The sequence below is a fragment of the Lissotriton vulgaris genome, chromosome 4_1 (assembly GCF_964263255.1).
Source record: "Lissotriton vulgaris chromosome 4_1, aLisVul1.2, whole genome shotgun sequence".
NCBI classification, from domain to species: Eukaryota; Metazoa; Chordata; class Amphibia; order Caudata; family Salamandridae; genus Lissotriton; species Lissotriton vulgaris.
In genome coordinates this window covers 526,477,794-526,505,451 of record NC_141691.1, presented here as the reverse complement: position 1 = coordinate 526,505,451, position 27,658 = coordinate 526,477,794, and the positions used below count along the sequence as shown (strand labels likewise).

Genomic DNA, 27,658 nt, shown 5'->3' with positions numbered 1-27,658 from the left:
CCAATTCAGCGAGGACATCGCCGACTTCGTCAGCCCGCACGCCCTCCCCTCCTCCTGGGAGACCTCAACTTCCACCTGGAGAACAACAACGACCGCAACACCAGCACCCTGCTCGACAACCTCGCCAATCTTGGACTCAAGCAGCTGGTGACCACCCCCACCCACCTCGTCGGACACACACTCGACGCAGTCTTCTCATCCAGCAAAGACATCGCCTTCAGCCACGCCACAGAGCTTCAATGGACGGATCACAGCTGCGTCCACTTCACCTTCAAAAGAACGACGACCCACCACCACCAGCAACAGGCTGCCCGCAGAAGCTGGAACAAGATCACAGCCGACCAGCTCGCCACCTCCCTGAGCCAGCACCCTCCTGCCAGCTCAGCGAACCCCAGCCAGGCCGCCGACAACCTCACGAAGTGGATCAGCAACTGCGCGGACGAGCTCGCCCCCCTGAGGACCCCGCCCATCAGACCCGGCAGCAAGAAAGCCCCATGGTTCACCGACGAACTCAAGAGCTCCAAGAAGAACTGCCGAGCCCTCGAGAAAGTCTGGAGAAGGGAACCAACACCGGACAACATGACCACCCTCAAGCTTGCCACCCGGAAGCACCACCAGCTGATCCGCGCCGCCAAGAAAACTGCATTCAAGGACCGGCTGGACAACAACGCACACAACTGCAAAGAACTCTTCAACATCGTGAAAGAGCTATCCAACCCCAGCGCAGGAAACAAAGACATCACCCCATCGCAAGACCTCTGCGACTCCCTCGCCTCATACTTCCACAACAAGATCGCGGACATACACAACAGCTTCAACAACCAACCAACGCACGCCACGACCGAACCACCACCCCCCACCACCACCCTCCGCGCCTGGACTCCGATCAGCACCGAAGACACCGCCCGCACGATGAACTCCATCCACTCCGGATCTCCGACCGACCCTTGCCCCCACCACGTCTTCAACAAGGCCGACGCTGTCATCGCACCCCATCTGCGAGACATCATCAACACATCCTTCGACACCGCCACCTTCCCTGAGAGCTGGAAGCACGCCGAACTCAGCGCTCTACTCAAGAAACCTACAGCGGACCCCACCGAACTCAAGAATTACCGCCCCATCTCGCTCCTCCCGTTTCCAGCCAAAGTCATCGAGAAGACCGTCAACAAGCAGCTGGCCGCCTTCCTTGAGACGAACGGATCCCTCGACCCCTCACAGTCTGGCTTCCGAGCCAACCACAGCACCGAGACCGCCCTCATCGCCGCCACCGATGACATCCGAGCCCTGATGGACGACGGAGAAACAGCGGCCCTCATCCTCCTGGACCTCTCCGCGGCATTCGACACTGTCTGCCACCGCACCCTAGTTCAGCGCCTCAGCAACGTCGGAATCCAGGAGAAGGCTCTGGAATGGATCATCTCCTTCCTCGACGGACGATCACAGAGAGTCCGCCTACCACCGTACAAGTCAGAGCCCACCGATGTCATCTGCGGCGTCCCTCAAGGATCCTCGCTGAGCCCCACCCTCTTCAACGTCTACATGAGCCCCCTCGCGGCCATCGCACGCCGACACAACCTGAACATAATCTCCTACGCCGACGACACCCAGCTGATCCTCTCCCTGACCAACGACCCCGCCGCCGCCAGAGCCAACCTGCACGAAGGGATGAAAGAGGTAGCCGAGTGGATGACGACCAGCCGCCTGAAACTGAACTCAGACAAGACGGAAGTCCTCATCCTGGGCTCTTCCCCCTCCGCCTGGGGCGACTCCTGGTGGCCTCCAGCCCTGGGCACCGCACTCAAACCGACAGACCACGCACGCAACCTGGGCTTCATCCTGGACTCCTCCCTCTCCATGACCAGGCAAGTCAACGCCGTCTCCTCGTCGTGCTTCAACATCCTACGCATGCTACGAAAGATCTTCTGGTGGATCCCCACCGAGACCAGGAAGACCGTCACCCAGGCCCTCGTCACCAGCCGACTGGACTACGGCAACACCCTCTACGCCGGTACCACCGCCAAGCTCCAGAAGAGACTCCAGCGGATCCAGAACGCCTCAGCCAGACTCATCCTCGACATCCCACGAACCAGCCACATCTCCGGACACCTGAGAGACCTGCATTGGCTCCCCGTCAACAAAAGAATCACCTTCCGCTTCCTCACCCACGCACACAAAGCCCTACACGACCAAGGCCCGAGCTACCTCAACAACCGAATCAACTTCTACGCTCCCAAACGCCACCTCCGATCAGCCAACCACGCCCTCGCCGCCGTCCCCCGCATCCGAAAAGCGACAACAGGAGGAAGGTCCTTCTCCTACCTGGCCGCCAAGACCTGGAACTCCCTCCCTCCCGACCTGCGCCTGACCCAAGATCACCTCTCCTTCAGGAAGAAGCTGAAGACCTGGCTGTTCGAGCAGTAACGCCCCCCCCCCCCCCCCCAGCGCCTTGAGACCCTACGGGTAAGTAGTGCGCTCTAGAAATGTCTTTGATTGATTGATTGATTGAACAGTTCAATCAACTTTTTATACAGATGAGTATGCACATTTATATTGGGAGCTTACTAGTTGATTGTGATTTCAGGGACCAAAATTTGCCAGTCATTGCCAAAAATAATGTTTTCGATCGGAAGCAGGACAGGTGTTTATTGTGTACTCTTTGATTGTGCACATCTGCCTATATATTCTTTGTTTGTGGTGTTCTGCATAAGTCTAAAAGGCAGTCATTGTAATTATTTACCAACCATGTTCTGAACCCCCCTAAAATAATGTTTAAATTTGTTAAAGGTAAACGATTTTATTGCTCTGGAAAAGATAACCAAAGAAGTGAAGTCTGTGACAATAATTGGCGGTGGTTTCCTGGGCAGTGAACTTGCTTGTGCTTTAGGAAGAAGAGGTAAGTTACATTTTTAGCGAGTCAGCAGTGATGTTACTTGACAGAAATACAAAGGAGGAGCCTTTCATGTTCTATTCTGTTGTCTCAGAACATGTTGTATTGCAGTTAGCTGGTGCATGCATGTCCTTACTGTTTATTGTTTTAACCATTCACTTTTGATATATTCGACCTTAAGAACGCTCAGTCTTTTTCTTGGTGTTGGTTAAAGTTACATTACAGTTTAAATTGAGACTGTTACAAATTATTCCTTTTGTCACACAAGTAATAGCAAATATTTCTCAGCTGCTTCAATAGTTAGACCATCAAGCACGCACGGGTACAAAGGGTAATTCAATAAGTAAGCCCAAAAAGTGATCTTTGTCATAGTTTTACATATCATGTGAAAATCATCTATTGCTATCAACATTTTTTTTCAACACTTTTATTTCCCCCTCAATTATTCTGTTTGGATGTGACCGAAAATGATTAACATTTTGGGACAGTCATCTTAGGTTCAGGGTGAGCTTCGGTATAAATCAGGAAAAGGTAAATGGTTGATACGGAGATCATTTATAATAGGATTTAAATATTTGCTGCCAACTATAATGTCCCGAGCGTTGACATTATATAAGACAACCGATTGAAGACAAGCGTACATATTGAGATAAAATTTGTAATAAGAAATATTTTTATGAACAAAGGGTGTGCGTATTCAGCAAAACATTCATGCATTAAACTGGTCTGTCCACAATACATTTCAAGTTATGCATTGAGCAATGTGCAAGTCCACTCTTAATATAAAGTAAGACCACTGTGCATTGTGGCGGTCAATCCCACAGTTGATTATTGATGAAGAAATGGAACCACCACTGCCAACGTTTGGGTCCCTCATTGTAATACATCTCGAGAGATTATCCTCAGGAACATTTTTGCTAAGGTTAATTTGAATAGGCCCCTAATAAAAGGTTTCAATCTCCCCAGGAGAGCTAGGTCAAAAGTTATGTTGTTTATAAACTAGTATGCCACCTGTTTGACCGTAGTTCAATATACAATTAATTCGGAAAGATTCAGCTCCGTGGATAAACTGAAAGGTAAACTAGGTGACATTACGGCTTGAAGATGGCATCTTGTTGCCGCCTTCTTGTTGCTGTCCCCATGCTAGATCTAATGTACATGTCACTGCTAATGACTTTATAATTAGCTTCAAATATTTAAATACTATTGTAAAGGATTCCCTTGTTTGCCATTTACCTTTTTTTGCACTTTTGACTCTGTGGTTTGTGATATTGTGGTTTATCTGGTGACATGTGGGGTTAGTCCTACTCATGTATGATCCTCTTTAACCATCTACAAACACTCTTGGTAGTTTTTTGAATATTTTAGGTAGAGCCTAGCAGACTCCACAAGCTGTCTGGCTGCGAAAGACATATTGTGGACTTAATAAGAACATATAGGAGCTTGCAGCTGACCATTGATTACTATTGGTTGGTTCTACTGTCCCTCATATTGGTTGCTTTCTAGTTAATGTTTTTTCTTGTTTCAGCCTGTCCATCGTGTGTGTTTTTTCCTCTTCCCTGGAGCATAGCCTCTTTACCATCCCCCTGTTTGGCTGACTGCAATCCTTCCACTGCTCATTTTTAGGGAACTACTTTTTTTCTTTTTTGCTTAAGCACTCCATAAGAGGTGATGTGTTTTCCAGCTCATATGTGCTCCCCCCCCAAAGACCCTTGTGTTTCATATTTCTCTCTTGTGAACCTACCCCTTCACACCATTTCTCCATCAACTCTTTGTGTTAACTGGTATCAACGCAAATGTTTCTTGACTCAAAAAACAATGTCTACAACTGTGGAAAAAACCTTCAAATTACTTTCAATCAGCACATAATCCAAAAAGATACCTTACTTTTTCTTTTTTTGTGCAAAATGACTGATCAGAGGCACTGCGTTTTAGTTATGTGCATCTATCCAGCACCTCTATAGTCTGCTACTCTTTTCTATGCAGTTAGGTGAAATTCTTCCATTTCATCACTTGCTGTATATGTTATATGGTAACAGTTTAGCTCAGATGTCGGTCATTGAGCAACTGGGGCTTTCCAAGCTTGAGACCTTTCATTTTTGGGAGCTCATGTATCATGAGTGTCATGGCATGGAGAACCAGTGCTGTTACTGCAGTGCACTGTTTGTGAATACATTAGTATGATTACGTATCTTCTTCTTTTGCTATAGTCTCTGTTAATGTAGACATCGTTATTTCTCGGATTTATTGTAATTGCATGGATTGAAGTTAAATCCATGGCTTGGTCTCTGCTATACAAATACCTTAAATGCAGAAATGCCATTTCGGCTTCGGAGGGTTGCATGGTGTAACTATCTGTGCACTTCTTTTTGCATTACAGCAATTATCTGGAAGTTGCATTTAAATTGAGAGATCACCTGTCTAGCCTGCTTCCCAGGTATTGCTTCGGACGGGACAGAGCCCTTGTAGGCTTGATGTCAGGCCAGCTGTTCTATTTAAAATGGTCTAATACATGGTATGTTTTTCTAATCGTGAGTGCTTGCATTATTAAAGGCTAATTGCAAGAAGCCCTAATGCAACAATTTTTTTTTTTTATCTTTTATAATAAAAAAATACTATTAGATGAACAATACACACACATTTGTCTTGAACTTTTTTGGGTGTTGGTTCCGGGAGGTGGCGATGATGATATGTAAGCAAATTGCTGAGAATATGCCAACTGCTCTCTGGTGGTAGCTTTCATGAGGCCCTCCCTTCTCTTTCTTGTCTGAGTGTTTTATAGGTACACTCGATTTATCCCTCGGCACTGACCTCGTTTCTTGGTTTTCTACATTGACACATACATGGGGATGTTACTGTAGCATTGCACAAGATTGCCCTTATCTTAATTGTGAAATAAGGAACCCCAGAGGAGTGACATATGTTTAGGTATGTGTGATATTTCAAGGGCTGTTTGGTTGTTGGTTTCAGTCCTTTAGCCTTACCTGGTTGCAGCTAAGCAGCTGAAAGTTCCTTTTGGTCTGTTAATCACAAATGTTTGTAATGCCCTAATGTAAACAAGCATTCAAAGCTGTCCATGTACACCAGAGAGTCCCCCGGGCTTCGTGCTCTAATGGAATCCTAGGCGCTTCTCCTCCAGATGGTGTTAATGCTTATTCCGCCTTGCCAGATTGACAGCAGGGTAGATTTCGTGTCACCGACATGTGCGATAACATGGGTGATTTTGCTCAGTCTACTACTATTACTCTGGATTGTTTTATTGAGATCTTAAAATGAATGATGTTTCTGTCCTTGGTAGCATGTTGTTGGTCTTTAACCTGGATTAGGCCTAAGCTGTCTCCTCCCAAATTCCACGTTTCAAGCTCTTCACAAGTTTTGATTAGCCAGATACAGGAGTGTAGAAAAAGTCGCTCTTGGTGACAACAGTACTCTTCATCCAGATCTTCTATCCTTTTCATCAATCAACACTGTCCTTAACTCCCCATCAGTGACCTCTTTATGTCAGACCAGCACAAGTATTGCGTAACTATGATATCCTGGCTATGCTTGACAGGGTCAGAGATCCGGAAAATGCCTCAGTGCATGTCACCTTATGTGGATCTCTAAGGTGAACCTTTTCAAACGAACAGATTTTGGCTCCGCTTATTAGGAACAGTATGCTTATGTTTGCGTTTTTTTTTTAAAAAAGAGCCAAAAGCCTAAGAGTTTTCTGAACTCCGTAAAGTTAACATTTTCATTTAAAAAACAATGTAGTTTCAAGAATCTCGCTTCTCCTTGCGTTTAATCGTAATTTTGCAATGATTTTTTTTAATTGATTTGTCAATTGTGAAACATACAAGATTATCGCAGATAATAATGCCTCTGAAGAGATGTACAAAATCTACTGGTAACCATTATACGTTGTAATCTTAAAGATAAGCAGATATCATTCCATCACTTGAAAGCATCTAGGCTTTTTATTCATTTTTGTATTATTCATATGAGTTGTTGGTTGCTATACTGCGCTTTTGCTTGTGTTCAGTTCCTCCAAGTCCATATGATTGATTTTGGTTTGCGAAGTTTAACCAAGGGAACACATTTCTCTGTGGAGCTGGCACCACTTCAGGCGTCTCAAGATGCCTTACTCTGTGTCTGGTGATTGAACCTCTGGCTAGTGTGAATTGCCTGTCTTGTGCACTTGGTCAACATGGGAAATCCATGCTATTGTCTTCATTCTCCTGTTTGCCCCTACAGCACGACTTACCGGCCTAGAAGTGATTCAGATGTTCCCAGAGAATGGGAACATGGGAAAGGTTCTGCCAGAATATCTTAGTAACTGGACCACAAACAAAATACGGAGAGGTAAGTCTGTTGATGTAGCAGTTTTTTTTAATGGAACCTGTTTTACTTGTCCTGCTTCAGCTTAGAAGTAAATGGTATAGTGGTGATTGCGAATGCAAATCATCTATGTACAGTTAAGTGCTATTTAATCACACTTTATAAAGACCATGTGAGGTTCTTAAACAGGTTATTTGTTTTATTGACTATCTCTTAAACTGTCTACCTAGTGCCTTTCAAGTGTGATTTTGATAACATCCTGCTTTAAAAATCGTGAATGTTGGTAAGCATGGGCATGTAAGAAATGATTTCCTATATGTAACTAGCACCTCATACATGGTTTAGACCTGAGTTCTGTCATTTGCGACGTCAGTCCTTTTAACATTGGTAGGTCTGGCTTGGTGAAGTGACATTTAGCTGAAATATTGAACCCTACTCATTACATAACTGGTGAAGCTTTGCAAACTTAAGTATGTGATGTTGTTAAACTGACCGCATGTATCCATCTCCCAGCGATAATTTCAGACTAATTTGCTACAAGTTTGTGTAACTGTTTTTGCAGCCTAAGTCTTGATGAGTGGAACAATCAATAGGAACATTAGATTTTGATTATATCAACTATTGGTCCATTTTTTTTATTAGTAAACACTATTCACTTTTCTCAGTGCGACAACAACTTGATATTAAGTACAGATAAGCATGGTGTGCTTTTTTTTGCAACATATATTTACGTCAATGAGAAAAATCAGTACAGTACATGTATAGATCAACAACGATTTAAATATTATTGGCACAACATTAACAGTTCTATGTATAACTGGAAATAATGCAGCTGTCTCAAGGAATGAGATCTGCAATAAAAAAGACAGTGCTGTAACGTGCATGTACAAAATCAGATTGTAGATATGCAGCATAATCGGTAAATATGAGCAGACCCAAAGGGGGAGTGAGAAACCTAAACAAAAAAATTATAAGAAAACTTCAACAGATTTCCACTGAAGTGTTTGCCCAAGCACAGTTACCATTATATTGTGGCCTGGTGGGTATTATCTGTGCCGCATGGCCCACTAGTTGCACTCTTAGCAGATTGTGAGTGAGCTGATATAGCCTTGTCAGTGAAACTTGTCCCCATGGCTCGGGTTGTACAGGACCATCAATTCTCAGAACGATCATCATCTGGGTTAGAGAGCATCCATCCTCTGTCATTTATTAATGAGCAGTCCTGCAGGATCATCTCCCAGCCTGTGCATGCTCGGGACTGCGCTTACCCTTCTTACATTTTCATTCGTGCCCCTTAACAGTACATTTAGATAATTCCCGCCTCCATCCCTTATGGGTAGGGCCAATGGGAGACTTCCAAAATATAGAAAGTTGCAGACGAGCTAGAACCATGGCCAAATCTACAAGTCTGGTGGCGATTAGGATCGCTTTAGGCATTGGAAATGGTTCCAACAAGCATACCTCTGGGGTCTTAGTGATATTCCTTCCCGTTGAAATGATGTAGCACTCCATCCCAGAAATGCTTTGTCTTGCTTTACACTCCCAAAAAAATTAAATTCAGCACTCCCAAGACGAGCACTAGGTACAGCAGGAAAATGCACCTGGAAAAGATGCCCAGTCCTCACAAAATAAGGCAAATCAAAAGGCAGTTTCAAAATAAAAACGTGGGGTTTCATTAATGCAACACGCTATAGCAGAAAGACTTTCCCAGATGTCAAATTAAACAGGTAAAACAGCATGCAAGTGTATGTGTGTGTATGTGTATATGTATATGTATGTATGTATGTATGTGTATATATATATATATATATATATATATATATATGTGTGTGTGTGTATATATATATATATATATATATATATATATATGTATATGTATATATATGTGTGTGTGTGTGTGTGTAAGCAAGTAATAATCATCAAGAAGGAGGGAGGGTGATCAATTGATCAATCGGACACCATTTACCACTCAAGGGAGTGGAAGGTCCAGTATCAGCTTGTGCCCGTGTCAAGTACAGGTAAAGCAAAAAGGGGGTTGCTGAACTGTTCCAATGGAAAGAGAAGAATTAGGTGTAGCTGGCGTGACCGGAGGTGTAGATGTAACACCTTTGGGCATCCATTTTGTTGGATGTATTTGCCTCACACACCCAAAAGGGTGTCATGCTTCATCATAGGCGTTGCTCCTCGTCGGGGAGACGGTGCAATCCCCGACGGGCTCACCTCAAGGAGGGGCTCTTTGGCGGAGATCTTTTGTATCCAACTGCCTTATGATTAAGTGCGGGTGTGTGGGTGGGGTAGCAAGTTGCCTGGAGGAGTGATTAAAATGTAGCAGGGGGTGCCGGAAACCACTTTATTCTGGGGGTCCCCCTACTGCAATTAAAAACGTGAATTTAGCTCGCTAGGTGTCATCAAGTTAGGTATAGTGACCCTAGATGAGACTAGAAGAGGGATTGGTCGACATGTTTCTCGCGTGTGGCTGTTTGCCCGCGATTCATCAGGACCTATTAACATGCTGGTGTCATGTGTGTAGTGTAACTACACCCACACTACACACATGACACCAGCATGTTGTTTATTATATGTAATTTTCACCATTAATAGGTCCTGATGAGCCCCTCCTTGAGGTGAGCCCGTCGGGGATTGCACCGCCTCCCCGACGAGGAGCAACCCAAGGGTTAGTAGCCCATAAGAACGTGAGAACAGTCAACTAGCTGAGGACCTGGCGCAAACCCTGCCTGTCTGCTCTTGTCCTGACAATTATAAAGACTCAACTTGTCCTGCATCTGTACATCCTCCTAAAGCCTCGGAGGGCTGCCAGCACTTCTTCAACCAGCCAGCATCTCCCTTGAAGTGGAGGAGTCACTTCCTGCACAACAACCGCAACGTCCAGTATACCGATCTGCTCAGCACCGTGTCCATTGACGCAGCAGTCACCCAGGAAGAGGTCACCGTACTCCATGTGGTCAGATCAGTCTCCCCACCAAGTTCAGAAACGCCAGGACCCGCGGGAGCTGCCCTGCACCAAAACCAAGAGTATCAAAGACCTTGCAGAAGCCAAGGCTTGTTCAGTGCCCAGCCCAGACACCAACACCGAGAAGACCAACTCACTGTGGGATGTCTGCATCGGAGAGGCCTTTGTCGACAATGGCCCTGTTTTCCGGTTTTGTTTCCATCTCCAGGTTGACCTAAAAAGTGAGAACCTTGAGCGCAACAGACCTGTGGACAAAACACCTCTGCACCCGATCCCCCCACCCCGCCCGAGTCCGAGCCAACCGACCGTGAACCCTTGCCCTAGAGACCCTCAAGAACCGAGCCCCCCATGGGTTCCGACAGACTTGTTCCCAAGTCCCCACTTGCAGCATTTTTCTGATTTCAGGCTTCTCCATAGACTCCAGCTGTAGCATTCGAGACTACCCTTGCGACCGGCACCTCTGCACCTGGACTCACCAGGGCAGGTAAACCAAACCTGTTGGTGGTTCCAAGGCCCTTGGCCCTTATTTACCTTAAGTTCAAAAGAACAATCCTGTAACTCAACTGCAAGTACCCCATGCAGTGTAGGTTTCTCCCACAGGATTACATTACCTTCGATGCTCATGCCTCAAATCTGACCGCTGTATTTTCTATGTTTCTGAAAAGCCTTAACTGGTGTTTAAATTAATGTAAAAATCTGTTATTTTTCTAAATTCGTGTCGGAAATAAAAATAAAATCTATCTGGCACAACTACCCAGGTCAATATTTTTATATTCAAAGTTCTGTAAAATAATTGTTTTTTTCCAAAATATTTAATACATTTTAGTGTAATGGTTTGAAATGACTAAACACTTGAATAAAGAACTTGAACTTGTACCCATCACAGATAGCGGAAATGTTAGCCAGAAATGCACAGATTATTCCAGGGAGGTTAGCACCACTTTGATGTAGTCCTACCGAAGTTCAGCTTTAGTGCAATAAATGCGTACTCCCAGATATCTAAAAGTAACTGGCTCCCAGAACATGTCATACTTTTTTCAGGGTTTTTCGGCTGTCTCACCGGAGTGCGCTTCAGGAATCCATTGGATTTGTCCCACTTCACACGTATGCCTAAGCCCTCTAAGACCCTGAAGGCACCCTTTATGTCCAAGCGTTCACCCCGTGTAATATGTTGTCTTAGTAAATGGAGACATATAATGGGAGCCGTCGACCTGTAGCCCTTGATTATACTCGCCCTTGCAAAGCATACGTGGCAACAGTTCTGTGGCCATAGCGAATAGTATTAGCGAAAGAGGGCAATCTACCCCTTCCAACTTAACATCCATCCGAGATAACTCTACAGGTCTTTATACAGGTTGTTTGGGTAGTATATAGTAGCCAAGTTCAGCTAAGGAACCCGCCGCCTTGTCCCATGCTTGCCATTGTGACATAAAGGAAGTCCCATCTCAGAGACAAAAGTCTTGAGTTGCTCGGAGAGCATGCAAATCTTGCACCACTTGTCGAACAATAATCACTGTGCTATGCATGAGTACAAATCCTGGTTGATCGACCTGGATTAGGCCACAGAGGTAAAGTAGGAGTCTTTGTACCAGAATTTTACTTAGCATCCTATAATCTGCTTTTAATATAGATAAGGGTATGTAAGATGTCACCTGGTCTCAGTCCTTTCTCCCCTTCAAGAGAAGGACATACAAAGCCTCTCTCATCGTTGGTGGGAGACCACCTGAAGCCCTGGTTGCATTATACCATTTGGTCTAGATAGGAGCTGGGTCATCCACATATGCTACATATAATTAAATAGGTAACCCATCCAGTTCCAGGTACTTTGCCCCAGCATGCACCTTAATGGTGCCCCTCACTTCTTGGGCTTCTATCTCTCTGCCAAGAGAGGTCACCATGTTGTGAGGTGATCTACTCGTTGCAACAGCTATAATATAATTGTGGAGGGCCCGAGTATCAACAGTCTCTTCTTGCGCATAGAGTTGAGTATAATAAGCCAGAAAAGCTGTATTCATTTCAGCTGGTGTGTAAAACATTTGCTCATTTGTAGTATGCATCTGAAGTATTATTTGGGAACTCCTTTTTTCAGGTTAGCCAGCCAAGCCAGCGTTCGCCTGGTCTGATCACTCTCATTCTGTGCCTTAACAATATATTTACACTAGTCATATATTTTGCACCATTTCACCATTCAGAACAGTTTTTCCCTTTCTAACCGCAGGTGGTCCAGAGTTGCCAGAATGCCAGTTCTATGCAATTCCAACTTGTTTGAGTTTCTCTTGTTTCCTCTCAGCATGCACTTAATTACATTCCCTTATTCTCTCTAAAGTAGTTGTGAATCGTATCCCCCAAGGGGGATTTGACAAAATGGACAATCTAAAGCTGCAACATTGAGTATCTAGGTCCGGATGAGGGGTCTACAGATTATAGTTGGAGTGATTTCACATGCTTTTCAGCCTGTTTCACCAATTCATGCATAGCCGCAGTGCATACAAATGAACCTAGTCCGACAAATGATGCATACCCGAATAAAAGCATTTATAGCTTCCTTCTGGATTAAGAGCCTTCTAGGAGTCTTTAAATCCCACTCTTTGGACCATCTACAAGAGTGCTGAGTAATCTTATGAATTGGGAAAGAGGGAAGATGGGGGTGCAATATATCTAGGATGACATTGGCTATGCAGTTGAAATCCTTTCCCACAATCAGTGGATATATAATACTGTGGTTATATGGGGTGCCAGGGTGTCTCCACGGATACTAGCCTCCTGGCTTGCCCTAGGTTTAACCTGTCCACAAAAGGCGGCAGAGCATTTTCATCCTTGATCCCGTCCATCTGGAACAACTTACCAGAGAGTCTGCGGAAGGAACACTATTCTCCTTCCATTCAGGAAAAAATTAAAAACTGTCCTGTTTGCAGAAGCGTGGATATAACTCACTCTCTTGGTTAGGTAAGAGCTCTCTGGCAGCGCTTAGAGACCTGTAGGTGATAATGCGCTTAACAAATGCCAACTAACATAACCTAACTAACATTGGTCAGTGTTTAGGGTATAAATATTTATTAAAGCTTTATCTTTGCTATCAAGCTTGCCTCCTAGTTCTATGTGCTGGCCTTCTTGGTCAGTGATCTCAAATTGGGGCAAGAACATTGTCTCTGGTAGGATCCAGATTAATATTCCCCTAGGAAACGAGGACTATGTAGTAACCTGCATCTATCCACACCAGTGTTTTTGTAGATCTAGGCCCTCTTTTAGTAAGGTGGGGGTTAGGCGACCTGGGCCCTGCACCTTTTAAAGTACATTTGTAGTGTACTTTACTGTAAGAATGAAGGCCCCTCACATTCCAGGTGATTACCTTATTAGTTAAAGTAGTATTAGCCATAGTGAATAAGAAACAGCTCAGTGTTGTGGACCCTGCATATCACATCCCATGACCCACAACCAGACAGTCCTTTTACGGAGAAAGCGTACACCTCAACAAAGTAGTTAAACAGTAGTAACACACCTAAACTGAACCCACATGGGGGACACATACTTTGGCGCTCTGTCCAAACTGTGCTTCACCATAATGTCACCATACCTTCAGCAAGGCGGACTAGTCACTCAAGGTTGAAAGAAGGGGGGAATAAATTCGGGGACAAGCAAATCAAACTCTCGCTCCCCAGAACCTCCCACTGGGGTCTATTAGTACCCCAAAGGATGATAAACTTCCTGGGCTATGTAAACGTGAAGAACCCTGTTATGTTCCCCAACCCCATTTTAACTCGATGGGGAACCTAGATTATGTCATCAGCAGTTATAGGCATAACTTTAGGCATAAAAACACCTGAGCCTGTTCCTATGATGCTCTACATGCCAGAACGAGAGTCCTCTCTGGAGATCCCCCTGCTTCCTCTGTGTCCATCAGTGTGTCCCACCATTACTGCCGCTGTTAGATTCTCTTTCCTGCCAGCTCAGCCCTGTCATCACGAGAGCTGGGTGCTCGCAGGCCCCCTCGACCGAGTCAGTTTGCACCCATGGGGTATGGCTGGGGTTCAGCTCTTCAAAGTGGCACTGGCTATCATAGGTTTCTATACCGTCCCAGGCCTCGGTTAGGTCTGAGAAAAACCTATATTTGACATCAAGCTGAACCCTCAGTGTAGCCGGAAACAGTTGAGCATAAGGTATCTCCAGTGCTCGCAGTCTTTCATTGCTATGAAAGATGCTCTGAACTTTTGCACTGCCTTCGTGAAGTCTGGGAAAATGAAAATCCGTGCTTTCTCCACTATAAAGGGAACAGCAGCTTGCACCTGTTCCAGAAAAAAAGATGTGGTCTCGGAATGGAATGAGGTGTACTACCACGGGTTGCGGTAGTGTGCCAGATCTGGGTGGCCGAGCTAGCAGCACTGTCTTTAGGGCATAGAATGTGATCAACCTTACAGGGCTACCACCTCCTGTAGGAAGTCCTCTAGAAAGGCGATCATAGACTGCCCTTTTATTTTCTCCATTATTTTCTAGCAATCCAACAATTCTTATGTTATTGCACCATGCCCTGCCATCTTGATCTTGTACTGTGCTTTCCATGACTCCAATACGATGGCTTCCACCTTGTGCTCCTGATCAGCCATTTTCTTGTCATCATCCCTCAAACTCAGATCCACCACCAAGGAGTAAATTTTATTTTCCAGAGCCTCTCTGGTGGGATCAGTGGCAGCCAGGATTCGGTTTAATTGATCTCCAGATGGGTGGTCTGAACCAGTATCCTTCATAGTAGGGGGTACACAAGGGGGGTCTTCCTTGGGCTTTTACATCTGCTCCCTTGGCCAGAAGGGAGAGCTAAGAAAGTGGAAAGGTGACGATTGACCTGCAAGCGCGGGGTAGGTGGGCAAGCAGGGCAGTGTGGAGGCAGAAATGAGCACCGATCCACCAACATTGCAGCCCGTATGTAAAAGGTTCCTTTGAGGATGATCGATCAAACAATCTGGTTCCATGCATCCTTTTAGCGATTCTCCGCATATTAAGGGGCACAGTGGTGGGGGAGCAAGAACAACCACCTGACCCATGTCCTCTCAATGTTGAAGTCATCTCTTCCTTAAATAAGTACTTTACTTGGTACTCGTCAGAGAAATTTGCCTGTTATTCTAGGGCCTGTTATTCCAAGCCCTGTCATTCCAAGCCCTGTCCTTTGGTGTTTAAAGCAGGGCCTACTGGTAGAGGTGGAGGCTCTTGAGATGAGCAGCGCTGCAGGGTTGGACCCATTGCTGCGGTTTCAGTCTGTGGCAGTGCTTTCAAGTTTATAACTGCAAAATGGCCTCACCATTGTCTGATAAACTCCCCACAGTTAGCAGTGTAGTGTAGACATCCCTCCTGGGGGCAGCTCATGTACAGTCCCTGCAGTATAGAAACCCAACTGGCCGCACCACATGTCTGCTCACCATCAACACCAACAACAAAGAAGGGAGGGCTTCTCCTCTCCGGATTTGAGCCACAAGAAGTGGTGTGGTTTGGGGTGGGAAGGGATGTGGACCCCGCATGTTCAAAAGCCAGTTCTTCAGACCTGTGGTTGAACTGTGTCCCCCACTAGGCCACTGCGCACTCAACAATACCACGTCGCAGTCACCTCCCGGCTGCCGTCTTACAGTCTCTGACTTCTCGTGGGCAAAAAGAGCAGCAGTGGATCCCCCGGCACTCACCAGACTCCTTGCCCTCTTTTTGGGCCTTAGCAGGTCGCCCCAGCTCTCAGGATCGAGGCATAGGTGACCAGTTCAGGAAATAAATCCTGAGGTAGACTGCAGAGTGCTCACTCTACTGCTATCTCGACAGCATGGAGGTTCTCTCTACCCCCCCCCCCCACACCCACCCACACACACTCACAACTATACAACAACTTGTCTATTTCTTTTTTTATTTTGTTTTCTCTGCCTGAGCCTTAAAAGCAAACTTGTTTCACCTGAGGCAAAAGTGGCGAAATACCTGTTTTTTTTAGGCACGTCCAAAGAACAGCCTTTAGGAAAGGGAGGGAAGTTTACTCACAGACAGAGGGCACATTTCCTTGTTAAAGGAAGTCTGAATACTGTATCTCTTTGTGTGGGTGATCCATCTTCAGACATTTGGGGAAACGCCTCGTGGAGGGTTTCCTTTGAGATCTGGATAGGTGGACACTTTTATTCTTGCTTGGGAAAAAATGCTGTTTGGGGAACATGAAGGGCACTGCAATGAATTAGAAAGAACTCCATCAATTTGGGATTTTTTTGCACAAACATTTGGATACCTGTTATAGTAAAGCCTTTTCTAAAATTGAAACCAAGCAGCACTGCTATAGATATTCGAGAAAATGCAAAAGCTTACGTTTGATTTGCTCAGTCGTTGCAGCCAGTAACAAACTGTTCAGCCTTTTAAAACCCCTGCATGCCCATTCTCATGGAGACCGTTTCCTATTACAGAATCACACATGAATGTGTTGGCCTTATCGAGTGGAGACTGTGTCCAGGAAACTTTTCATTCCTGAAGCTGTTCAGTGTAGAAGGTACTGGACACAGATGAACTGAGGGCCTGGGAGAAAAAGAAGTACACATGTTGCAACGGAGTGGATTTTCGTCCTTGTGCCTGGGGGGAGTGCATAAGATCATATAGACACAGCAAGTCTAATGCTGCTCCAGGGAAATCCAGAGTGCCAATTGGAACAGTGCATTTTGCTGTGGGCCTGAACCAGATGTAGGGAAGAATCCTTGTAACTGGTGGAAATCATGGTCTGGTGCCCGAGTAGCCACTCCTGAATATTTGGGCTCTTTTTCAGAGCATGTTACACCCTGATTCCTTGTGGGCAGTTTGTTTTAAGAGTCGCATCCAGATTTAAATGCTTTAATTATTTCAAAGCAAACTTTTACTATATTGTTTTACAACTTGGTTTGTTGTGCTTTTTGATTCCCTTCATCCGAATCCATTCAGTTTTGTGTCATTTTACTTATTAAATTTTTCTCTTTTTCATAAACTTGGTTTGGACCTTTTTATGTTTTTTCTCTTCTTACCAAACTTTATGGTTTGGTTAATTGTCAAGTCCTGCACACATTTCTCTTAGAGGAGCCTTGATGCTTGAGCCAGCTGTCAAGGAGCCAGTTGTTCCTCAAAGAAACCAGTTTACTGAATAGGAGCCATATTATTTGTGATTTGTCCAGAGTTCATCAAGACTAACTTTAGTGTTACAATGGATAAGCTTAACACCGCACTAGTGACTAGATGAACGCAAAGCCTAGCTTTGAAGGTTGGGAGTGACTTTTTGTGCTGCTTGGCCGGCCAGCCATGAAGTTGTGGCAAAGGGAAAAACCTCCGATACTCCCTGATGCGTTTGATCTCAAACTCTGCAAGGTTAAACCTTTATTTGTTTTGCCCTAAATTTGTGCCTGTTAATTTCTTTGTATCCCCTGTGCCGTGTCCAGTTTCCTTCCTGATTGGCCGCCTACCTCGCCGCCCTCCGCTCTCGCTTCCCGCCACCGACATTGGCCCCGCCCCTTTTTCTCTTCTGTTCCCTCCCCGCTCCCGCCTCCCAGCTGCTCCGCCCACCCGCGCACTTGGCCTTAAATGGCGACCGTGCAGCGCAGGTGAGTGTGACCCACTTGTGGGACACCCCCGCGCCGCACGGCCACCAGCTGCTGCGTGTGTTCCCCTCTGCCTGCCTTCTGCCTCGCCGCCGGCCTCGCTGACGCCGTGGTCGCTCCCCTCTGGTTTCCCAGTTGTTTTGCCCTAAATTTGTGCTTGTCTGTTTCTGCCGTCTGCTCGCGTATTTTGCTGTTTTTCCTTGTTTTGCCCTAAATTTGTGCTTGTCTGTTTCTGCCGTCTGCTCGCGTATTTTGCTGTTTTTCCTTGTTTTGCCCGTAATTTGTGCTTGTCTGCTTCTGCCGTCTGCTCGCGTATTTTGCTGTTTTTCCTTGTTTTGCCCGTAATTTGTGCTTGTCTGTTTCTGCCGTCTGCTCGCGTATTTTGCTGTTTTTATTTGTTTTGCCCTAAATTTGTGCCTGTTAATTTCTTTGTATCCCCTGTGCCGTGTCCAGTTTCCTTCCTGATTGGCCGCCTACCTCGCCGCCCTCCGCTCTCGCTTCCCGCCACCGACATTGGCCCGCCCCTTTTTCTCTTCTGTTCCCTCCCCGCTCCCGCCTCCCAGCTGCTCCGCCCACCCGCGCACTTCGCCTTAAATGGCGACCGTGCGGACGCGCAGCGGTCACGCGCAGCGGGCGCGCCGATTGTGCGCCGAAGGCGCGCCAAAGGTAAGCCCGTCTGCGCCCGTCCGCGACCGGATCGCGACCAGCGCCAGGACCCCTGGCCCACGAAGACCCCGACCGACCCGCCTGACGTACTCCGCCGCCACCCTCACCGCTCTCAACACCGGCCGACTCCCAGAATGCCATCAAGCCTCTCCACGACGTACCCACGGACCCTTCAGCTGCCACGCCTGCAAGTTCACCTGCATCCGGACCTGCCTCGCACCAGCACCCACCAAGCCGAACACCAGCAGTACCCACCTCAAGTGCATCCTGCTCAACACCCGCTCCATCCACAGACATGCCATCGAACTCTGGAACCTCCTCGACACCACAGCTCCAGACGTTGCCTTCCTCACGGAGACCTGGATGAACGCCTCTTCAGCTCCCGACATCGCCATCGCCATCCCAGAGGGCTACAAGATCGTCCGGAGGGACCGAAACGCCAACCAGATGGGAGGAGGCATCGCCATCATCCACAGGAGCACCATCCGTCTCACGACCAGCACCGACAACTCCCTGACCACCGCCGAACACCTGCATTTCCAGATCCACACCAACCCGAACACCACCCTCAGAGGCACCCTGATCTACCGACCCCCTGGACCACGCACACAATTCAGCGAGGACATCGCCGACTTCGTCAGCCCACATGCCCTCCCCTCCGCTGACTACATCCTCCTGGGAGACCTCAACTTCCATCTGGAGAACAACAACGACCGCAACACCAGCACCCTGCTCGACAACCTCGCCAATCTTGGACTCAAGCAGCTGGTGTCCACCCCCACCCACCTCGCCGGACACACACTCGACGCTGTCTTCTCATCCAGCAAGGACATCAACTTCAGCCACACCACAGAGCTTCAATGGACGGACCACAGCTGCGTCCACTTCACCTTCAAGAAAACAACGACCCACCACCACCAGCAACAGACCGCCCGCAGAAGCTGGAACAAGATCACAGCAGACCAGCTCGCCACCTCCCTGAGCCAGCACCCTCCTGCCAGCTCAGCGAACCCCAGCCAGGCCGCCGACAACCTCACGAAGTGGATCAGCAACTGCGCGGACGAACTCGCCCCACTGAGGACCCCGCCCAGCAGACCCGGCAGCAAGAAAGCCCCATGGTTCACCGACGAACTCAAGAGCTCCAAGAAGAACTGCCGAGCCCTCGAGAAAGTCTGGAGAAGGGAACCGACACCGGACAACAGGACCTCCTTCAAACTTGCCACCCGGAAACACCACCAGCTGATCCGCGCCGCCAAGAAAACAGCATTCAAGGACCGGTTGGACAACAACGCACACAACTGCAAGGAACTCTTCAACATCGTCAAAGAGCTTTCCAACCCCAGCGCAGGAAACAACGACATCACCCCATCGCAAGACCTCTGCAACTCCCTGGCTTCATACTTCCACAACAAGATCGCGGACATACACAACAGCTTCAACAACCAACCAACGCACACCATGACCGAACAACCACCCCCCACCACCACCCTCCACGCCTGGACCCCGATCAGCACCGAAGACACCATCCGCACGATGAACTCCATCCACTCCGGATCACCGACCGACCCCTGCCCTCACCACGTCTTCAACAAAGCCGACGCTGTCATCGCACCCCACCTGCGAGACATCATCAACACATCCCTCGACACCACCATCTTCCCCGAGAGCTGGAAACACGCCGAACTCAGCGCCCTACTCAAGAAACCAACAGCAGACCCCACCGACCTCAAGAATTACCGCCCCATCTCGCTCCTCCCGTTTCCAGCCAAAGTCATCGAGAAGACCGTCAACAAGCAGATGGCAGCTTTCCTCGAGACGAACGGATCCCTCGACCCCTCACAGTCCGGCTTCCGAGCCAACCACAGCACCGAGACCGCCCTCATCGCCGCCACCGACGACATCCGAGCCCTGATGGACAATGGAGAAACAGCGGCCCTCATCCTCCTAGACCTCTCCGCGGCATTCGACACGGTCTGCCACCGCACCCTAGCACGGCGCCTCAGCAACGTCGGAATCCAGGACAAGGCGCTGGAGTGGATCACCTCCTTCCTCGACGGGAGAACACAGAGAGTCCGCCTACCACCGTACAAGTCAGAGGCCACCGAAGTCATCTGCGGCGTCCCCCAAGGATCATCTCTGAGCCCCACCCTCTTCAACGTCTACATGAGCCCCCTCGCGGCCATCGTACGCAAACACAACCTCAGCATAATCTCCTACGCCGACGACACCCAGCTGATCCTCTCCCTGACCAACGACCCCGCCGCCGCCAGAGCCAACCTGCACGAAGGGATGAAAGAGGTAGCCGAGTGGATGACGACCAGCCGCCTGAAACTGAACTCGGACAAGACGGAGGTCCTCATCCTGGGCTCCTCTCCCTCCGCCTGGGACGACTCCTGGTGGCCTCCCGCCCTGGGCACCGCACCCAAACCGACAGACCATGCACGCAACCTGGGCTTCATCCTGGACTCCTCCCTCTCCATGACCAGGCAAGTCAACAACGTCTCCTCGGCATGCTTCAACATCCTACGCATGCTACGGAAGATCTTCTGGTGGATCCCCACCGAGACCAGGAAGACCGTCACCCAGGCCCTCGTCACCAGCCGACTGGACTACGGCAACGCCCTCTACGCCGGGACCACCGCCAAGCTCCAGAAGAGACTCCAGCGGATCCAGAACGCCTCAGCCAGACTCATCCTCGACATCCCACGAACCAGCCACATCTCCGGACATCTGCGAGACCTTCACTGGCTCCCCGTCAACAAAAGAATCACCTTCCGCCTCCTCACCCACGCACACAAAGCCCTACACGACCAAGGCCCGAGCTACCTCAACAGCCGAGTCAACTTCTACGCTCCCAAACGCCACCTCCGATCAGCCAACCACGCCCTCGCCGCCGTCCCCCGCATCCGAAGAGCGACTACAGGAGGAAGGTCCTTCTCCCACCTGGCCGCCAAGACCTGGAACTCCCTCCCGACCGACCTGCGCCTGACCCAAGACCACCTCTCCTTCAGGAAGAAGCTGAAGACCTGGCTGTTCGAGCAGTAGCGGCTCCCCCCCCCCCCAGCGCCTTGAGACCCCACGGGTATGTAGCGCGCTTTATAAGTGTCACTGATTGATTGATTGATTGATTGGGGAGGTGAATTGTTGCCATTTATTTAGCAGTGTGATTATTTTCTACAGGCAGGACCTTTCCCTGGTTGGTGGTCTTTGTTTTCTTCTAATTTGGGTTGTTTTACAGCTGTGTGCATTTATTTCTGGTTTAGTCCTGCGCAGGGGCTCCGTGCTTGGCCGTGACCTCTGAAACGCTCCGTCACTGGTATAAGTCTTTACGCTCCCTATACAGGGGCAGATTTAAAACAATATGCCCTGTCTTCAATGTGCTTACTGTCCTCACATGCTCAGGCATGGGGTGATCACACCACTCATCTTTCAGAAAACTCAAATTATGAATTGTATAACCTTGTGAGAACCTGCAGCTTATATTGGTGTGGTTTGCTAGGCATTGTTGCATGTACGTGTTGCGAGTTTTATATATTTACTTTTTCAGAGGGAGTCAATGTGATGCCTGAAGCTGTTGTGAAGTCAGTCGTTTTCCAGGATGGCAAACTCACAATAAAACTGAAGGATGGAAGAAAGGTATGCACATTTTGAGGCTCATCAGCTTTCACATTCCAGTGTCTGTCCTGACTCATTAAATTGTGCTTCTGTGGGCATCTTCTGCTTTAATACAATGCATAGTGACTGCTAGAAATTGACGGCGACTCTTGCTTTTCATTTGCTTCTGGTGAGATTTTTTTTCTCTTTTTGTAATCTAAGCCTCTGGATTAAATTCCCTTCTCTATTCTCTACAATTCCTCTTAATGTTTCTATTTCTTTGAATGATATCACGTTACAGAGTTCATGACCCACATAAATAGAATCCTCACAAATGTACGCCTTATAATTGACTGCCCTTCTTGCAACAGCTTGGTGTCATGCCACTCGGTCCATTGACATGAAAGTAATGAGACCATTTTGAAGGACTTTGTATGAGGACATGAGACTGCAGACCTGTCCGTTTCATTGATAATTCAGCTCTGTGAGCACTTTCAGCTCAACGCACAAGGCTCATTCGTTCTTCCTTTTGGATTAGAGTTTGCACACTGAGCACTGTTCTGGTTTCTAAGTGAGTCTGGACCATTTGGGTTCCTGTGTGTTAGAATCCAATCCAGAATCGCTTTTCCACCTTTCAGTCTACATTGAGAGGCTGACTACACAGCTGTGAGTTGAGAAGTTATAGACTACCTGTTCTCCTTTGTAAAACCACAAGGCTAGGCGTGGTCTAACTGGCAATGCAGTAGGACGCACGCTGAAGGACCTCCGGCCGGCAGCTGCAAATTAAAGCCATTTACGCGGAGCTGGGGGCCCTGCCGATGCTGATCCTGGGGGGGGGGTCCGGTAAACAGCTTCTGAGGGGCTCGTTTTGTAGAGCCGGGGAGTAATTTTGTAGTGATGGCGGCGGTGGAGAAAGCGGCGCAGCACAGCGGCCTGCAGATCAGGGCACCCGCCATTACATGGCGCCTAGAGAGAAGACCTCCCGGTGAGAGATAGGAGTGCCCTTTACTCCCATCGGCGGTCCCAGGCTGTACATCGCCCACGAGCAGGCAGCAGGTAGGCGGGGGTCTCTGCCCTGGAGAGAGGGCTGACTATTCCTTGCTGGGGTGGCCGAGTGGCGGATGGACCCTGTAAGGAGCCCTGAGGCGCCATTTTGCGGGCGGCATCGGCAGCGTCTGCAGGACTAAGGCTACGCCGGCTGCTTCTCCTGATCTGAGGGAGGTCTCCCGGACTCTGTGGACACCAGCGGAGAAGAGGCAGCTGGTGAGTGTCACCCTTGCGGAGCGGGGGCCTGATGCCGGGAGGTGCAGCGAGGGAAAAGACAAGTGCCTGGGCTGGGGCCCCCCTGGTGTGTGACTGGGACAGAATCTGGGTAATCTGGGACCCCCGACCCACCATCGCATAGAAGACGGACCCACCACAGCACCGACGAGGACAGCGGAGCAGTCAGAGCGTCGGCCCCAGAGGGGGCAGCACGGGTGACCGTCCCGGGGAAGGCACCAGGCCTGGGAGCTACATCCAAGGCACCATTTTCTGATCATCGCGCGGGGACGGCCACGTGTGCAAGGTAAAGAGGCCTGTCCCTCTGCGACCCGGCGGGGCGCTCCTCTGTTTTAATCGTCCTTGGTGGCACAAGGGTATCTGACGGCGGGTAAGACCTCGTCGGTGAATGCAGGACTTTGGCCTGGAGCTTGATGCAGAGGTAACCGCCATTTTCAACTGGGAAGATGCGTGAGTTGCCAACGCTGGGTGAAGCGCGCTGCCTGTGAGGGACACTGTGGACTTTGTGGTGGACAACGTGGGGTGAGGCGAGTGGCTCCTGAGAGACGTTGGGGGCCTGGTGGGGTCTTCGGGGAGCAAACACCCTCACTGCCTTGAACAGCGCTGCACTCCTGCGTGACTGGCACCATTGACTTGAGCTCTACTGGGGCCTATGGAACTGGCCCGCGGTGGGAAGAACGTGTAGGGGTGCTTGTCCCCCTGAATTGCAGCGGTGCGCCCAGGTGGTATAGAGACTGGGGAATGTGAAGGAGGGGACCTCTGGCTGCTGCTCTACCCATCTGTGCTCCCACCTTTAGACCCTGATCTCTGATACACTATAGGACATATAGGCTTTGCCCCTGCCGCAGCCCTGGGCTAATGCGTTAAAGAAGCGAGTGTTGGGACATTGGGGGGCCTCCGGCGGCGGACGGATCTGCTGCTGGTGTTTCCCCCAGGGGGGCTCTGCTGGGACTGCCATCCGGTGATCTCCCCTGGGGCCTTTGTGTAACTATCTGTTTGTGGACAGCGGGGGGGAAATTAAACTGCATGCATCACCTAACCCTGGAGCGGGGCCACGGACCACAGGCACCCTTGGGACCAGGGTGGGGGATCCTTGTTGCAAAATGCCATTTATGTGGTGTTGGGCCGCACAGGACAACCCTCGCCTCCACAGCACACTGAGCACTGTACGGAGACGTACAACGAGTAAGGGGCGCCACCCTAGGAAGCTGATTTTTGACCACAGGACCGGCCCTGCTGCCTGGTCGCCTTCACGGGACGGCTTGATTAGATTGTCGGGTGCCCACTGAGGCCCTCCTGGCCAGTGCTGACCACAACGCTCTGGAAAGTTGGTGGCACCCACATTGAGGCTGGACTTCACAAGCTGCTACAGGAGGCCGGGCTTCAGCCGCTCCAGGGACTGCTTCTTCTCCCAGAGAGGTGCACAGAGGAAGTGAGGGGAGGTTGTTTGGAGGTTGAGCGGACTCACAGGCTATCGCGCAGATCTTTACTGTCCATCGACAGTGGCGCTTTGGAGACCGCCTGCCCCGCAACAATGACGCGCACTAACCGAGGCAAGGATACCAACGTGACGGAACTGTGGGGCAAGGCGGGCCCTTCCGCCTCCACAGGGTGACCCCGCAAGCTGGGGGAGACTCACCCCCAGTAACACGGGCATTCATGGCCACCTTCATGTCTGAATTGAAAACCGAAATCTGCTCCTTGCGCACTGAAGTACACTCCTGCGTTCGAGAACTTAGGAAAGAGGTAACAGACCTGGGCGAGAGAGTGGATGGACTGGAAAAGACGGACTCCTGCACAGAAGATCAAGAGCAACTTTGGCAGCGTCTGGCCACCCTGAAAGATCAACACATTGAATTGCAGCTGAAGCAAGAAGACCTAGAAAACCGCAGCCCCCGGAACAATCTCCGTATCCAGGGGGTCCCTCTTGGGGCCGAAGAGAAGGACATCATGACGTATGTGGCATAGTTGCTCCATGAGGTCTGGGGGGACGATGACGCCTCCCCGTCGGCTTTGGACCGAGCTCACCGTTTCTCCGGGCCCGCGGGTCGGCTGGGTCTCCTCCCAGACATTTTAACCAGAGTCCACTTCACAGAAAAAATAAGCGACTCTCCGGGCGGCGAGAGCCAAACAGGATCTCACATATGATGGGCATAAGATACAGATCTTACAGGACCTCGCGCCTAACACCCTACCGCGCCGTCATGCCTTCAAGCCTGTGACAGACAAGTTACGGAGCCTGGACATCTCCTCCTATCAATGGGGCCATCCCTTCGCCCTTATCTTCACCTGGGAGCCAAAACTAAGAGTGGTACGATCCTACCAAGAAGTGGCTCAACTACTTCGACTTCCAACATCACGCTCTGCCAGCCACACCCGTCCCCCACCTCCCGCAAGAATACCTGCCAAGCTGTTCTGGTCCACTGTGCGTAGGCACAGAGGCTCACCGCCCCTGGATGCCCTAACAGCTTCACAGGCTAAACAGGACATTATTGACCATATCAAATCCTTGGAAGGGGATCAATCAGAAGTACGCTAGGGCCCTCCTACCCCTTGATAGACCGCTTCAGGGCCTGTACCGAATTCTAAGTGGACCTTGGGAGACATGGCTCCCATTCGGTAGATCTCAATGTTCACTACTGCGCTCTGGGCACCACCCCAGCTCCTGACTTGCAATGTAGCGGGGGCCGGAGCCCCCCACCGGGCTGAACTTGAGAGCAGCGGAAGACCTACCCCCATCTGTTCCTGAGAGATTGATGTCTCTGGGCTCCCCAAAGCAGAGGGGTAGGCTGGCCCGCGACAGGAACAGGACATTGTGGCCCGGTTGGCCAATGTTGGTTGTTCACCTCCTCCTCTTCTTCTTCTTTCCTACTTGGCTGCTTCTCCCCTCCTTATATCTGTCGCTCGGGTGTGGCGGGCTTTTGGCAACAAGGTTATGGTGGGCCTATATCCGCGCGAAGGACCCGCACCTGAGCCCTCCTCTCTGTCTCCTGGTATGCATGCGTGCTGGTGTGATGGCCTGATCGGTGATTGGAAATACCCATGACTTTACCCGACCCTTTAAAGGTAATATCCCTTAATGTCAAGGGGCTTAACTCCCCTAACAAGAGACAGCAACTGTCGCGCTATATACTACAACACCACCCCAACATAATTTTCCTTCAAGAAACTCACCTGTTAAGGGTGGACACTACTTGCATGGCGCACCCTAAATATCCTCTCCAATTCTGGGCCACAGCTTATACCAAAACAGTGGGGGTGGCCATCTTCTGCAGAAAAGGCATCAGGCAGGGGGTAACAAAAGTCTTCCGCAGCTCAGAAGGGCGTTTCATCAGAGCGGGAGTGGAAGTTGGGAGACGTTCCCTCACATTGTGTAATGTCTACGCGCCAAATCAGATGCAGGATTCCTACCTTCGAACCTTATTGCGGGAACAAGTGCCACAGGGCGATACCTCTCTGATCCTGGGGGGGAGACTTTAACCTGGTATGGGATCCAACGCTGGACCGTAGTGAATCTTCCTCGAACGGGTCCGAAGCCACGTTCTCTGCTCTCCGGAAGCAGATAGCGGATCTGGGCCTGATTGATTCTTGGCGATATCATTCCCCTGAAGTGCGGGATTACTCGTACTATTTGCATGTTCATCGCTCATATTCGCGTATCGATTATTTGTTTGTATCGCACGCCCTTCTAGTGGATACGGTAGCAGCATCTCTGACATCTCAATATCTGATCATGCCCTTGTTGAACTTCTCATGCAGGATCCACCACTTGCCCCACTCGTATACCGTGGTGGCGCTTACCGCCGCACATCCTGCGGGACCTGGCCAACGTGGAAACTCTATGGATTGCCATTGACTCTTATTACGTAAGCAATGATCTGCCTGAAACCCCATTCCCGGTGGTGTGGGAGGCAATGATCCGTGGCCACATCACGTCGCTAGTGATCGCGCGGGCGCAGGAATCCCCTCGCTTGGAGGATGGTCTCTCTAAAGACATTAAGAGACTGAAGAGGCAGGATTAGGAGCGTCCGACACTTACATGTCGGCAGAGGCTTGCGAATCTCCGGGGTCAGCATTAGTCCCTGGGCACTAAAAAAGCTGAACGGGCCCTGCTCATCCTCAAACAACGGTATTTCGAAGGGGGGAATAAAGTGGGCAGAATACTGGCGAAACGTCTGAGGGTGAGAGCAGCGAAGGCTCACATAGCGAACATTCAGTTGACGGAGGGAAGAAAGGCCAACACAGAACGAGCTAAGTGTGAGGCCTTTAGGTCCTATTACGCTGCTCTCTACACTGCAGATGCGCCCTCTCAAACGCATATTGATGAAGTCCTAAATAAGTGTCCCTGGACCCCGATACACCCACATCATG

General features: G+C 49.3%; 1 protein-coding gene across 2 annotated transcripts in view; it reads left to right on the top strand.

Moving 5' to 3' along the window:
* The window catches only part of LOC147721191 (apoptosis-inducing factor 1, mitochondrial-like), a 249,867-nt gene that overhangs the window by 135,433 nt on the left and 86,776 nt on the right, over positions 1 to 27,658 (top strand). For both annotated transcript variants that reach the window (XM_086964674.1, XM_086964673.1), the window contains exons 11-13: positions 2,788 to 2,896; positions 7,124 to 7,231; positions 21,960 to 22,048. In XM_086964674.1, the coding sequence (XP_086820800.1) occupies positions 2,788 to 2,896; positions 7,124 to 7,231; positions 21,960 to 22,048 (306 nt within the window). The remainder of the gene's footprint in view (positions 1 to 2,787; positions 2,897 to 7,123; positions 7,232 to 21,959; positions 22,049 to 27,658) is intronic.